At 32.7% G+C, this 14,687-nt stretch overlaps 1 protein-coding gene across 1 annotated transcript; it reads left to right on the forward strand.

The window, feature by feature from the left end:
• The first annotated feature begins 8,062 nt into the window (after positions 1 to 8,062).
• LOC134697834 (kinase D-interacting substrate of 220 kDa B-like) lies at positions 8,063 to 10,604 on the forward strand. Its single transcript, XM_063560121.1, has 2 exons — positions 8,063 to 8,126; positions 9,418 to 10,604. Exons 1-2 carry the CDS (start codon positions 8,063 to 8,065, stop codon positions 10,602 to 10,604), a joined length of 1,251 nt encoding a protein of 416 aa, XP_063416191.1.
• Positions 10,605 to 14,687: the final 4,083 nt, after the last annotated feature.

The raw sequence follows: 14,687 nt of genomic DNA on the forward strand, positions 1-14,687 counted from the left end.
ATTTCTACCGTTAATCAGCTTCTAGCTAAGATTAAAAAAAATCCTATACCTTTCGATCCATATGCATGAATCTATATTTACCTTTCTCACATATACTTAATAGTGATGTTGTCATCATGTTTATTAAAATTTCTTTTACGATTACTGTCCTTTGATTAAATATTCTTCACTTAAATTAATAGATAAATAAGACTTTCAACTGTGTTGATTGAACAGTAAATTGTATATTATATATTATATAATATGAAATAAATATAATTTGAATTTGATTCAAAATGGTTTAAAAAAATCAAGCATGCATATTTTACACGTAAAAGACATTTCAAAGGGAAGAAGAGCACAGCTGATAATCCAAAATTATTAGATAAATATCTGCTCCATCTTTTCTTGTTACAAGTTACGTCAAGTTAGGGCGATTTTCGTTCGTTCGTAAGATGTTGAGAAACCTCTAATAAACGTTGTATATTTTCTAACTTTCATAGCGTTTACAAAACAACAACAAATGCCACACAACGTTTACAGAGTTTTGTGTAGAAAGAAATGTGTCATAAGCAGTCAATTTATTAGGTACCTGCAACAAATTTTCGTCGTTACAAAAAGTAAATAATTCAACTATTTTCAAAGGGTGTATTGTCACTGTGATTTAAATCTATTTATTGTGAGTATAATGAATGTCCAATACGTTATAAAAAAAACATATAATAGATCAACTATTCGAATATTGTTTTAGGTAATGACAAATATCGACAACCGATGAAGTTTGAAATAACAGCTTTTCAAGTACTTGTGTCTCTGACTCTCACTGCAGGTAAAGTATGAAAATTTAACATTTTTATTATCTAATATCTTTTAAAAAAAAACAACGATTGTGGAGTAATGTTACAATCTATGAAGGAAAATTGCATGGTTAATAGCCTGTCACAATGTCTTTTTATGATTAGTATACTTTGTAAGCCTATCTAAATAAACTCATCATAGATACTAGGATTGAAATATATATTTCCGGCAGACGAATAAAATGATGTTAAAAATGCCAAATAAAGTACGAAGTTGAAGATCAAATATTCCGAAAGGTTTCGCAATATACCGCTAATATTATATATTCCTGAGGAAGAAAAGGCTTAGTATTTCACAAATTGTTAACAGTTAATATATAATTATGAACATATCAATGATAACTCAAATCAACACAGAAGTGCTGACTAATAGGCTGGTGATACCCTAACTATCTTTTATTTTTTAAAAATCATGCCACGTCTACAACAATATAGTTAAAATCATATATTTATAATAAATCAAGTTTTCAGCACAGTGATTAAACTCGGCACTATTGCTCTTTGTTTCTGAAAGACACCATAGTACAAATGATGAAAGTAATAGGACTGACGTTTTTTGTATCAAACAAATTTAAAATGCAATATAAATTTATAAGTAAGGACTTTGTAATTTGCTATCATTCAAACAAAACATTATCTAGAAATTTCTCGATATACCAGACACGTAGAAACAAACATCCTGCATGTACATTTTTCTCTTTCTCATGATGAAATCACTTTACAATAGGATGGAAAGTTGGGGGTTGATTTTCGGTCGTGCTTAGCTTGTTTTTAGTTGTCTTATTCTTACAAAGAGTGGCATAATTAGAATTGTTATAGTTAAACCTAGCTGTTGGGTCCTTAGTTAAATAGACAAGAGAAATATTCAGAAAATGTTTTTAAAAAGAATAAATAGATGTGATGGAAATAGACTTTGTATGATATTATTGATAGTGTAAAAAGTTAGGATATAGAGTGATTAACTATATTGCAACACCTTCGATAGTCAAATGGATATAACTTAATAAGTTCATAACAGGTTTCAGTTTTAGTAATAAGCATGTTGCCAAACGTTTAAAGTCGAACACTTGAATGAAAATAATGTATAATGTATAAGAACTGAAACAGTTGAAGTGCCTTCTGACCAAAAAGGACATATACATTTTCAAATCAATTTAAGGTCATCTTCGCATTTGCGAGTTGAAACTTATTTTTTTAATGATAACAATCGTTTTTATAGAATTAAGTCAGTAAGAAGATAAATCAGACAGAGATGTCCTATATCTCATTTTATTTTCAAGCGTTAGACATAAATGTAGCATAACCAAGACATAGTGATAATTGATTCCGTCATCTATGTCGTCAACATTTAGGTTCAGGCTGTTTTTAAATATGTATATTTTATGTATAAGTTTCAATTTGCTTATTTTGTTTCTCACTTTGTACAAATTGTAATTTTTCAAAACGTGCTTTTACAAATTGGAAATTGTTCAAAATTTGACTCAAATTCCTTTAACTTGTATAATCACATAAAATATGCATTTTAAAATAGAAAATACCTTGATACACACTATAGACAATAATAGAATATCTATTATTTATAAAACAAAAACAACATCATTTGGTTTGAACACGTGAGTGAGTTATGTCATCGAGAATTGCAGAATGTCTTTTGAATTTTACATTTATATTGAGAAGAAATGCACACCCCATTGCATTTAGATGGAACAAACCACCATGAACACCCGTTTCTAAAAGCTGTTAGCGTAGGGAAAGACAATGCTCAGGAAAAACGTTACGCACGATATTGGTGTCCCTTTGCGGTTTAGATTGCGGGTTATTCAAATTCAAGCTCCTCTGCTATACAAAAAAAAACATGTTCTGCATATCATTCAAAAGGAATTAAACTATAAAAATCAATAACATAGATGACTTTGTGCTTTGTCTTTTTTTTTAATGAAAACTTTTGCTCATTTCGATGCATATAACGTCATGTCAAGTGTGTCCTGCTGTAACAATTATGTTTTATATGCGTCTTTGGAATCCCAGTGCGGATTTATTAGTAAGTAGAATGTTATACAAATTTACAACTGTATTGTCTACATTTAAAGGCAATTCAAATTTCTTTCTTTCAAAATATATAAAAAGTAGTCATATCCATATATCTTTAGTTCTTTGAATTTTTGGACAATATTGTTAAATTGTACATTGTACAATCATTTTGCGGACAAAGTATCTATTTCTTCCTAGGTTGATCACTACATTTGATAGTTCAAACAAAATAGTACTGTGAAGTGATTAATATTTAGATCCTATCTGGTCCATATAAAGCAATTAATTGTTATCTTATACCTTGTTATTTAAGGTGCAATATGATGGGTATTTCATTTACCATAATGGTCAGGAAAACATTTTTCGATGAAAAAAAAAAAGTAATATATATTGAGGATATTTAACCCAACTCAAATGTTTAGCCTGTCAAATAAAATACAATTAAATATTTCATTTAAAAATATACAAACTTGCAAAATGAAGGCAATCTATATCTTTCAGTGCTCACAGGCGCTTTGGTTCATTTTTTTGTATTGTATATGCATCAATATATCACTTTTCTCCTGTAGAAAAATTGATTACTCACTCAATAAAACTTTGATGATGCTCGAAAACAAAATGGACTGTTGTAGAAAACCCTGGATATATTAAGATTGATTTAAACACTTATTGCTATTATCAACCCAAGTAGAATAATTCATTTTGTATAGCAAATGTAAAGTAGCTGGGAAGATTTATAATGGGGAGTCCAAAGATGAATTAACTTGATAATTCTTTAAATTGTTGCATACTATCACAAGCAACGTCAATGAGAAATGTGACTTTTTATAAATACAATTGTATCTTGAACAAGAGATTAGCAGTTATGCTTCCTGTCTTTGGTCAAACGAGTATTTTACCCGCCACATTATTTATGTATGTGCCTGTCCCAAGTCAGGAGCCTGTTATTCAGTGGTTGTCGTTTGTTTATGTGCTACATATTTGTTTTTCTTTCATTTTTTTTATATAAATAAGATCGTTGGTTTTCTCGTTTGAATTGTTTTACATTGTCTTATCGGGGCCTTTTATACCTGACTATGGGGTATGGGCTTTGCTCATTGATGAAGGCCGTAAATGTCTGTGTCATTTTGGTCTTTTGTGGATAGTTGTCTCATCGGCGATGATACCATATCTTCTTTTTTTATATTTAACTATTAAAGATAACTTCTTGACATTTCTTTTATCTCAATCTTTTTGTCAATGAAACAGAAACTTAACAGAGTGACCAACCCAATTACATGTATAACAATAGACATCTCACAGTCTTCATTACAACAAAAAATGTCTCGAGTATACTGAGTTCCTTTGCTTTCGATTTTAGAAATGTGGAAGATAAAGCCACCGGCATGACATTTCAAAATGGGCAAACGAAAATAAATAGTTTTACTTAGAAAGGCTTTCAATAATGTTAGGCAACAAATCATCAATAAATTATATCAGATCCCAGACGTTAAAAATATAAAATGTTGCGGAGATTTTACGTTCCTCAAATGATTGTGTAGTGAAATGAACATTAACTTTATTACTGGCATTAAGACATGTGTAAGTAGCGCCTCAAGCCGTATGTTGAGTGTATTTATGATGAGTCTATTTACTACCACTTGGTCGATGCCACTACTGGTGGAGATTTATTTCCCCGAGGGAACACCAGCCCAGTAGTCAGCACTTTTGTGCTGACATGAATTATCATTGATATGGTTATGGTTATATTTAAAAATTAACTGTTTACAAAATTTTTGAATTTTTTAAATTCGTAGGCTTTTCTACCTCAGGCATAGATTACTTTAGCTGTATTTGGCAAAACGTTTAGGAATTTTGGTCATCACTGCTCTTTAATTTCGTACCTTATTTGGCATTTTTTTTATTTATTTTTTGGATTCGATCGTCACTGATGAGTCTTTGTAAGACGAAACGCGCGTCTGGCGTATATACTAAATTTGATCCTGGTATCTTTGATGATTTTATTATAGAATCATATTCAAAACAGTGTGGTCCTGGCCATCGATTGACGACCTAAATTATCCCATTGACTGGGACAGATTAGGTGAACGTTTGTCGGTAACAATCACTGTTCACTATGTACTTTTTAAAGACACTAAATCTGTGGGGTTACCAAAGGTTCTCAACACCTAAATAAAGCGATTCGAAAAACGAATCCGGAATTATACGATGTGTTGATTTATATCAATAATATAAATCAAAACATAAAGGTTATTCCTGAATAATTTTTCGAATTATTTTATTATTGAAGGCGTTAAAAACCTTTGGTGACCCCACAGTTTAAATTCTATAATAAGTAAGAAGTGAGCAACGGTCATTACAGACAAACGTTCACCTTATCTGTCACAGTCAATGGGATAATTTAGGTCGTAAATCAATGGCCAGGACCACACTGTTTTGAATATGATTCTAGTTGGTAACTGCTGAGTCATTTGGTCTTTTGTGGAGCGTTGTCTCATTTAAAATGATACAACATCTTCTGCCTTGTTTATGTTCCTTTTCCATGTACCTTGAACATCTTTTTGTCTAACACGACGTGCGCGTGGCGTTAGATATAGAACTACCAGTCTCTGTCTGTCCAGCCTTGTTAGCGCTCTCTTGTGCACAGAATTTTTATGAAACTTATATTATAGTTTTTATTTAGTGGTGTTTTGACAAGTTCGAAAATTAGTGCCGATCATTTAATTGTGAAAGAGTTATGCCCATTTGGAAACATTAGTCATATGAAAAATTGCATCGTTAGTGATCTCTTGTGTACACGTCTTAACATATCTGTTACGTTCGGAAGACGTGTTTCTCAAAAGACCGTCAAAATTCTAATGGGAACCTATTGTGTCCCTCTTCTTGCTGACTTGTGTCTTTATTATAATGAGGCACACATCATACAGGAACTTCTTATGAAGAAAGATAAGAAGTTAGCAATATCATTTAACTCTACTTTCCGCTATATAGACCAAGAGTTCTAAATTGTGAAGTTGAATTCACCCCTTCGTAAATTTATTGAACGCCATCATGAGCTGGTTGACCGTTATGAAATAACCGTTTCACAGATGATATTGGATATGTGCCTTATATCGTAACTGCAATAACCTTTCCCTTTTCACGAATGTGACCTACCGAACAAGACTATTTACCGGAATTGTAATAACGTAAGCAACACGACGGGTGTCACATGTAGAGCAGGATTCGATTACTCTTCCGGAGCACCTGAGATCACTGCAAGTTTTTGTTGGGGTTCGTGCTGCTTATTCTTTATTTTTCTATGTTGTGTCTTATGTACTATTATTTAGATATAGGAAGATGTGTTGTGTGTGCTAATGAGACAACTCTTCATCCAAATGACAATTTATATAAATTTGTAAACCATTATAGGTCAAAGTACTGCCTTCAACACAGAGCCTTGGCTTACACCGAACAACAAACTATGAAGGGCCCCAAAATTACTAGTGTAAAACCATTCAAACGGGAAATCCAACGGTCTAATCTATATAAAAAATAAGAAACGAGAAACACGTATAAATTAAATAAACAAACGACAACTACTGTACATCAGAGTCCTGACTTAGGACAGGTGCAAACATTTGCAACGGGATTTAACGTTTTAATGGTACCAAACGTTCTCCTTCTTCTGAAACAATAGTATAACATTTGTCTGTTTGTCTTTTAATTCTTAGCCATGGCGTTGTCAGTTTGTTATCTATCTATGAGTTTGACTCTCCCTCTGGTATCTTTCGTCCCTCTTTTAATGAAACGTATATCCTAGGTTTATATCAGCATATGCCCTTTTGAAATATCAAATAGATGGAAATTGCACGATGAGCACTCTTTGAACATTTCTAGCCATATACTTATAAAAAAAATTATAGGTTTATATCATTAATACTTTTGACAAGTTCTAAAATCAGTTCAAATCATTTATTTTAAGACGTATGGCGCTTTGATACATCATTTTTTTTATATGAAAAATTACACTGTGAGCATTTGGATGTGAACAATTCTTGCAAGATTGATATAAAATTTATCAGTTCAGATCATTTTTTTTTAAAGACTTATGACTCTTTGATATAATTTTTCATATGAAAAATTACACTTGCCAGATTGATATGAAATTTATATTACATCAATGATTTCATCAATGTCTCATTAAAATTTTAATATTTTCAACGAGAAATGCCCATCAGAAAAAATGATAATAAAGGAAATCTTATTGGATTTTCTCCGAAGCCTTCATTCTTCTAAGATATTTATAATGTGTTTTAAAAATACCAACAATTTTTTTTTTACTTAGTTATTGCCCTCGTACATACTTTGTAGGAAAGATAAATATGTACAACTCAGGAACATTGGAACACTTTTTTATATTCTTTTTATTTCAGTAATATTGGTATGTTTGTGCTGTCTCCTTGTTTATCACGGTAAGTGCTTTATCAATATGCATGATATAAAATTAGGTCTATCCACTTTGCATTGGAAATACGTATTGTAATTGTTCTGATTCTTTTTTTTCTCAAACTAAATTTCTCAACAACTCGCTCAGATATTTGGTATATGTTATCGAACGGTTATTGCACTTTTATTGATTGATTGTTGGTTGCTTAACGTCCAGTGGCAAATATTTCATATATATTCAGGACGAGAACAAGTTCACAATAAATACAATAGGTAGGTTGATACAAAAGAGGCCATCTGGAATGATGGTCGGGGAAATTTGGACTGCCACTTGAAAATAAGGGTATATTGGATAGGGACAGAAATTTTGTTTTGCAACAGGCCACCTACGGACCCTCAAAGAGTTGTTGCAAGGGTTCTTAACGTACAAATAGCGTGACACTCTCTTTACACGAGGAATCGGATTTAACGTCCCCCTTCTGACCGGACGTGACTGCGAACTTGATACATCCCGCACAGCCAAACGGACGCCCCACTTCGGCAGGCGTTTTACTGCAGGTCGGGAGAAGACCAAGTGACCATATTTCTATACCCCAGTCACCCTGTTTAACCCAACAATTTTCCAATAAAAAAAGTTAACTCCCAAAACACTGTTATTTTCTTGTGAGTGCGTGTCGTTCGCAACCGTATAAGAAATCGCCAAATTTATTTTTCAAATAGCTTGTTTAATCCTCAGGATTCTTTGGTCAATTTTAACCGAAGCGATAATGCGAGTTTATAGGAGAATTATGTCCCCTTATATAATTGACATGAGTGGTATGCAAATAAAGCGTAAGTAATAGGTCATCCTGATTTGATGTTCTTGTTTTTCTCCAAATAGAAAATGTTGTCAAGGTCAAAAATCAAGGTTATTTCCTTAATTTTGCCATTTGCTTGTATTATGTGCCTCTAACCTCATACTAAAAAAGTTACTGAACCTATATGTCTGGGTTGTGGAGACATTTAGTCCGAAGTTAATATGATATCTTGTATGAGTTATTGCCGTTTAAATGCTAAACTTAATGTTTAATCGGATATAACTTCACTTGGATACATGATGGAGCCAAAGGGATTTTTGCAAATGATCTTGAAATATATCATCCGGAAATTACTTTGTGCAAACTGGAAGTAGCATTTTGTTGCACTAATTCAAAGAAAAAATGCATTGAAACCACACATATTTAGATTCAGTATACAGTCACCTTTTAATGGCATAGAATGTCACCTTTTATAAACCAGAGTTGTGACCTTCTGTAAACTAGAATTGATTGATTATTTTCCTTATTCTATGTGACAGTACATAAAAAAACATATATTTTTGGAATCAGCGGGAAGCAAGCTATCGTATGAGGCTGTTAGTGATATTTTCTTAACTGGTAGTTGCAAATCACTCCCCTTATTTCAGACATAAGTAGATAGAAACTATATATTTTTGAATCAGTATTAGAAAACCTATGTTTTAACTCCAATAGTAAGTTTTTGTAAACCGGAAGAAGCATCTTATCAATTATTTTGATATCTTATGTGAACAGACTTTCATTTTTTTTTATGAACAATTGTTTTTAATAACCTTTATATTCGCTTGTTGCCTAAATTTACAATGTCATATCCGTCAATGGTACTTAGAATCTTCCACAAATACAATAATTCATAAAATGACTATTGCGACTGTAAAAAAAATGTTCATCTACTGTTAGTAAATGCTATTTCTTTTCTTTTATTTTTATTCCATTCTTTTTTTTTTAAATTTGATTCAATAGATTTTACGAATAGTTTTGTTTCTGTCTTTTTGAAAAAGATGAGTGTTCACTCAATTCAATTTATTTCGTGTAGCATACAAAAATTTAAGAAAAGATATATTAATTCTAAAGCATTAATCACACAAAAAAAAAACATCATAAAAAGCGATTGCGACGAAAATCTCCTTGATATTGCTTTCACATTTAGTCAAGAATTTAAAAAAATGCAGTCAGGTAATTGTCAATTTAAGAAGATGTTTGACATGTTCATGATAAATGTTGTTTTTTTTATTATCGATAGTCCTCTTGTTTCACATTGAATTTATTCTTTGATATTTGTAAAGGTACTTGTGAAAAAGAAAGAAACACACAAACGTGTGACGTAGAAATCGAACGTTTCCAGAATGGAAAGCATATTTATATAATAAAACGGCATCCAGATCCAAAAACAATAATTGAACATGATAGTTTAGCATATGCAAGAATTGATCCCAACATAGATAAACAAGATCTAAATGGTTGCATCCCACTAATAGAGGCATGTATGCACAATAACATAGATGATGCAACAAATTTGATAAGAGACGGTGCTGATATTAATATGACTGATAACGAAGGAAACACGCCATTATACTGGTCTTGTTTTTGTGGTAACATTACACTCTTTAACATGTTAATAGATGCTGGATGCGATATACAAACATCTAACGAGGATGGAATCACACCTCTTATGATAGCATGTGGTGAAGATCATCTTCCATTAGTAAAAGTATTGATTGAGAATAGAGCTCACGTTAAATTTGCTGACGAGCGCGGAATGACCCCATTATCTTGGTCATGTTGTGCGGGTCATAAAGATATAGCACGCTTACCGATATGCGAAGACTTTAAAGAAGATACTCCTTGCAATCATGGGTTCACATTTATGAGTTTATATGGTAATACACGTCTGCAAATAGTCAAGCTTCTCATTGAAAAAGATGCTGCTATTAACGTTTCAGACAAAGAAGGCCAAACACCGGTTTATTTGTCTTGTCGTGGTGGATATATTGATATAGTATACTTCTTGGTAGACAAAACATGTGACATGCATAAAGCTACTAATGCTGGGTACACGCCTTTCATGGTTGCGTGTAGTAAAGGACATAGGTCAATAGTGGAACTGCTTATTGAGAAAGGAGCTGAAAAAAACAGTACCGATAAGGAGGGAAACACACAATTGTCTTTAGCTTGTTTCCGTGGAGATATAGATATAGTAAACTTATTGCTAGAAGAAGGCTGTAATACAGATAAACCAAACAATTACGGGATTACCCCTCTGATGAAAGCTTGTTGTGCAGGACATCTGTATATAGTAAAGCTTCTCATTGAAAAAGGTGCTGATATTAACGTTTCAGACAAAGAAGGCCAAACACCGGTTTATTTGTCTTGTCGTGGTGGATATATTGATATAGTAAACTTATTGGTAGACAAATCATGTGACATCCATAAAGCTACTAATGCTGGGTACACGCCTTTCATGGTTGCGTGACATAAAGGACATAGGTCAATAGTGGAAGTGCTTATTGAGAAAGGAGCTGAAAAAGACATTACCGATACGGAAGGAAACACACAATTGTATTTAGCTTGTATCCGTGGAGATATAGATATAGTAAACTTATTGCTAGAAGAAGGCTGTAATACAGATAAACAAAACAATTACGGGATTACCCCTCTGATGAAAGCTTGTTTTGCAGGACATCTGTATATAGTACAGCTTCTCATCGAGAAAGGTGCTGACATTAAAATGGCCGACCATAATAAACAAACACCCCTTTATTGGTCCTATGTCGGTGGTCATGTTGATATTTCATCTTTACTGATAAATTTTGATAACAATATTCATTAAAAAAACACAAATTGCAAAAAAAAAACTAATGGTTTTGTACTAGAAGATCTTTCGATGGTTAAACTATTATGACATTAACTGTAAGACGAAAAAGGACAAACGTCTTTTATATATAAAATTTAGTCTTGGTATCTATGATGAGTTTATTTACAACCAATGGGTCGATGCCACTGCTTGTGGAGATTTATTTCCCCGATGGTATCACAAGCCCAGTAGTCAGCACTGTTTATGCTGACATGAATTATCATTGATATTGTTATATTTATATATAAAGGCAACAGTAGTATACCGCTGTTCAAAACTCATAAATCCATGGACAAAAAACAAAATCGGGGTAACAAACTAAAACCGAGGGAAACGCATTAAATATAAGAAGAGAACAACGACACAACACTGAAATGTAACACACACAGAATCGGACCAAGCATTAGACAAATTGTTTACAAAATTTATAATTTTTTGAAACACTATGGCTTTTGTACCTCAAGCATAGATTGCCTTAGATGTATTTGGCAAAACTTTTAGGAATTTTGGTCCTCAATGCTCTTCAACTTCGTACTTTATTTAGCCTTAGTAACTTTATTGGATTCGAGCGTCACTTATGAGTCTTTTGTAGACGAAACGCGCGTCGGCGTATAAATAAAATTTAGTCCTGGTATCTATGATGAGTTTATGTATTGGTCCTGTTATATTGGTAATATAGATATAATAAACGTATTGATTGATAATGGTTCTGATGTAAATAAACCTAACAATGGTGGGGAAACCCGTCTGAAGGCAGCTTGTAGTGAAGGACATTTTGAAGTAGTGACCCTACTTATTGAGAGTAATGCTGTTATTCAAGTTACCGATAAAGAAGGACAAGAGTCATTGTATTGGTCATGTATTGGTGGTAATATTGAAATTGTTAATTTGATGATAGACAAAAAGTAAATAAACACAATTCAATCACAAATTTGAAAACTTCTTTGATGGAAGATTATGTAAAAGGGAATCTGTTATTAGTAAAATTGTGAATGGAAATGGAGAAAGTGTCAAAGAGACAACAACCCGACCAGAGAGAAGACAACAGCAGATGGTCACCAACATGTCTTCAATGCAGCAAAATATTCCCGCACCCGTAGGCGTCCTTCGGCTTGCCCCTAAACAAAAATATATACTAGTTCAGTGATAATGAAAGCTTTACTGAACTCCAAATTGTACACAAGAAACTAAAATTATAAATAATACAAAACTAACAAAGGCCAGAGGCTCCTGACTTGGGACAGGCGCAAAATTGCGGCGGGGTTAAACATGTTTATGATATCTAAACCCTCCCCCTTTACGTCTAGCCGATGCAGAAAAGTAAACGCATAACAATACGCACATTAAAATTCAGTTCAAGAGAAGTCCGAGTCTGATGTCAGAAGATGTAACCAAAGAAAATAAACAAAATGACAATAATACATAAATAACATCAAACTACTAGCAGTTAACTGACATGGCAGCTCCAGACTTTAATTAAACTGATTGAAAGATTATGTCTTCATCATATGCATATCAGGCACACTCCTTCCCGGTAGGGGTTTATTATCATACCATCATAACATATTTGAGAAGAACATAACCCGTGCCATGCCAACAACTGGTTTTTAAATAAATATGTTTAGCTTCGATGCAAGGACCCTATAAGTGAATCAATATTAACGCCAAAATATGCAACCTTTAATGACCTGACAACAGTATCGTAACTATATCCCTTCTTAATAAGTCTATTTAAAGGTTTTGTTAGCTTCTGAGTGAATACTGACACTTTTGTGCTTTATTAAGATTTTTTTCATAAAATATTTGATGTGAAACACCTGAACGTATAGAAAGTCTGCATGTTGAGCTATATTTACGAATGATGTCATTCTACCGATGATAAAATTTAGTAAATGTTTTGACTAATTTGTGATATCGAAAACCCTATGTGTGATAATTTTTTAGTAATACATAAATTTCTCTCGTTAAAATCTAAAACCATCTAAAAATGGATAATTAACGATAGGAAATGAGAAATCATCTCTTTTATCATAAATTTTAGTATTAAGCTTTCTGCTAATGATATAGATATCAAGATCGAGGAAAGGGCAATGGTCATTGTTAGTTTTATCTTTATTTCAAGTACGTTTAACAGGATAAATTTCTTTAGTATGCATACTGAAGTTGTCATTAGTGAGAACCAAAATATCATCCAAATATCTAAAAGTATTATTAAATTTGTGTATCAGATGTTGTTTCGATGGGTCTTTAAACTACTTATTGACAGAGGAGCTAACATGAGGGAAGCCACCATTTCTAATATTATTCCTGCGCGGAAGGTTATATTGAGATAGAAAAAATGTTGAGAACTAAATGATGTAATATATATGAACATAGCAACAATGGGGACACACCTCTAATGGCAGCTTGTATTTATGGAAATCTTTCAATAGTAAAACTACTTCTTGATATAGAATATATCAGATATATTTCAGATAAGGAATGACAAATGTTATTAGATTGCAGCGGTGATAACGCTTATATTGATAAAGACAAAATAATAATAAACAAGGTATTTGGTCTAGAAAAAAGCAAACAATAATGAGAAAACACTTCGTATAGAGGCTTGTTATAAACATGATAAAGATAATCTATCGTTGGTAAAACTAAGAGAGAGGTGCTAATATGTAAACGAACCATAAACAAGATCAGTCACGTTTCGATCGGTCCTGCGTCAGTGGTAACATTCAAAACGTACGATTCCTGGTGGTTCAGGGAGGTTATACACAAAAATCTTACAATAATGGGCACACAGCTTTAATGGTGGCTTATGCAAACGGACATTTAACAACAAAGTATTTATTGAGAGGCAAACGGACATTGACTTTACAGGTAATGACGGTCGAACGCTTCTACATTGGTTATGTGTCCGTGGTGACATATGTATAGTAAACATATTATTAGATAAAGGTTGTGATATAAAAAAAAACTGACGTATATGGGGAAACACCTCTAATGATTGCTTGTCGCCATAAACATCTGTCAATAGTACATATACAAGATAGGCGTTGTCTTAAGCATAACAGACAAAGACGGACGTACAGCATTTTGTTGGGCCTGTGAAGGTATTGATATCGATATATTTAAAGATATATAAAAGGTGTGATACACATAAGGCTACCAATGATGGGACGACACCTCTCATGAAGGTTTTTTGTGAAGGTCATGAGTCAATTGTACAATTAATAATTGAAAAGATGTTGACATGCTTAATATAACTGATGAAGGAGACGAACCCCATTGTATTGGTCCTGCGTTACTGGTATATTAATATAGTCAAGCTATTGCTTGACATTTCTTGACAAAGATTGTAATTTACATACTCCTAACAGTAATAAAAACGCGTATAATGGCAGCTTGTGAAAAGGGACATCTTTCAATAGTAAAATTTCTTATTCAAAACGGTGCGTACATAAACAGCAGCGACAAAAGATGGATATAAGGCAATACATTGGGATCATGTTGGTGGTGATTATCATATGTTATACTTACTAATAAATCAGATGTGATGTAGAGCTATGTAATGACGGGGGAACACCACTAAATGTTTATTTTTATTGGCAAAAGATAGCGCCTAGCTATATCTTATGACTTAAACTGTTTGCTTGTCGTTTATTTCGACTTTCCATTACTCTCGCGCCAATTATTTTGATTCATTTATAA

This window comes from Mytilus trossulus, chromosome 14 (genome assembly GCF_036588685.1).
Source record: "Mytilus trossulus isolate FHL-02 chromosome 14, PNRI_Mtr1.1.1.hap1, whole genome shotgun sequence".
Classification (NCBI taxonomy): Eukaryota; Metazoa; Mollusca; class Bivalvia; order Mytilida; family Mytilidae; genus Mytilus; species Mytilus trossulus.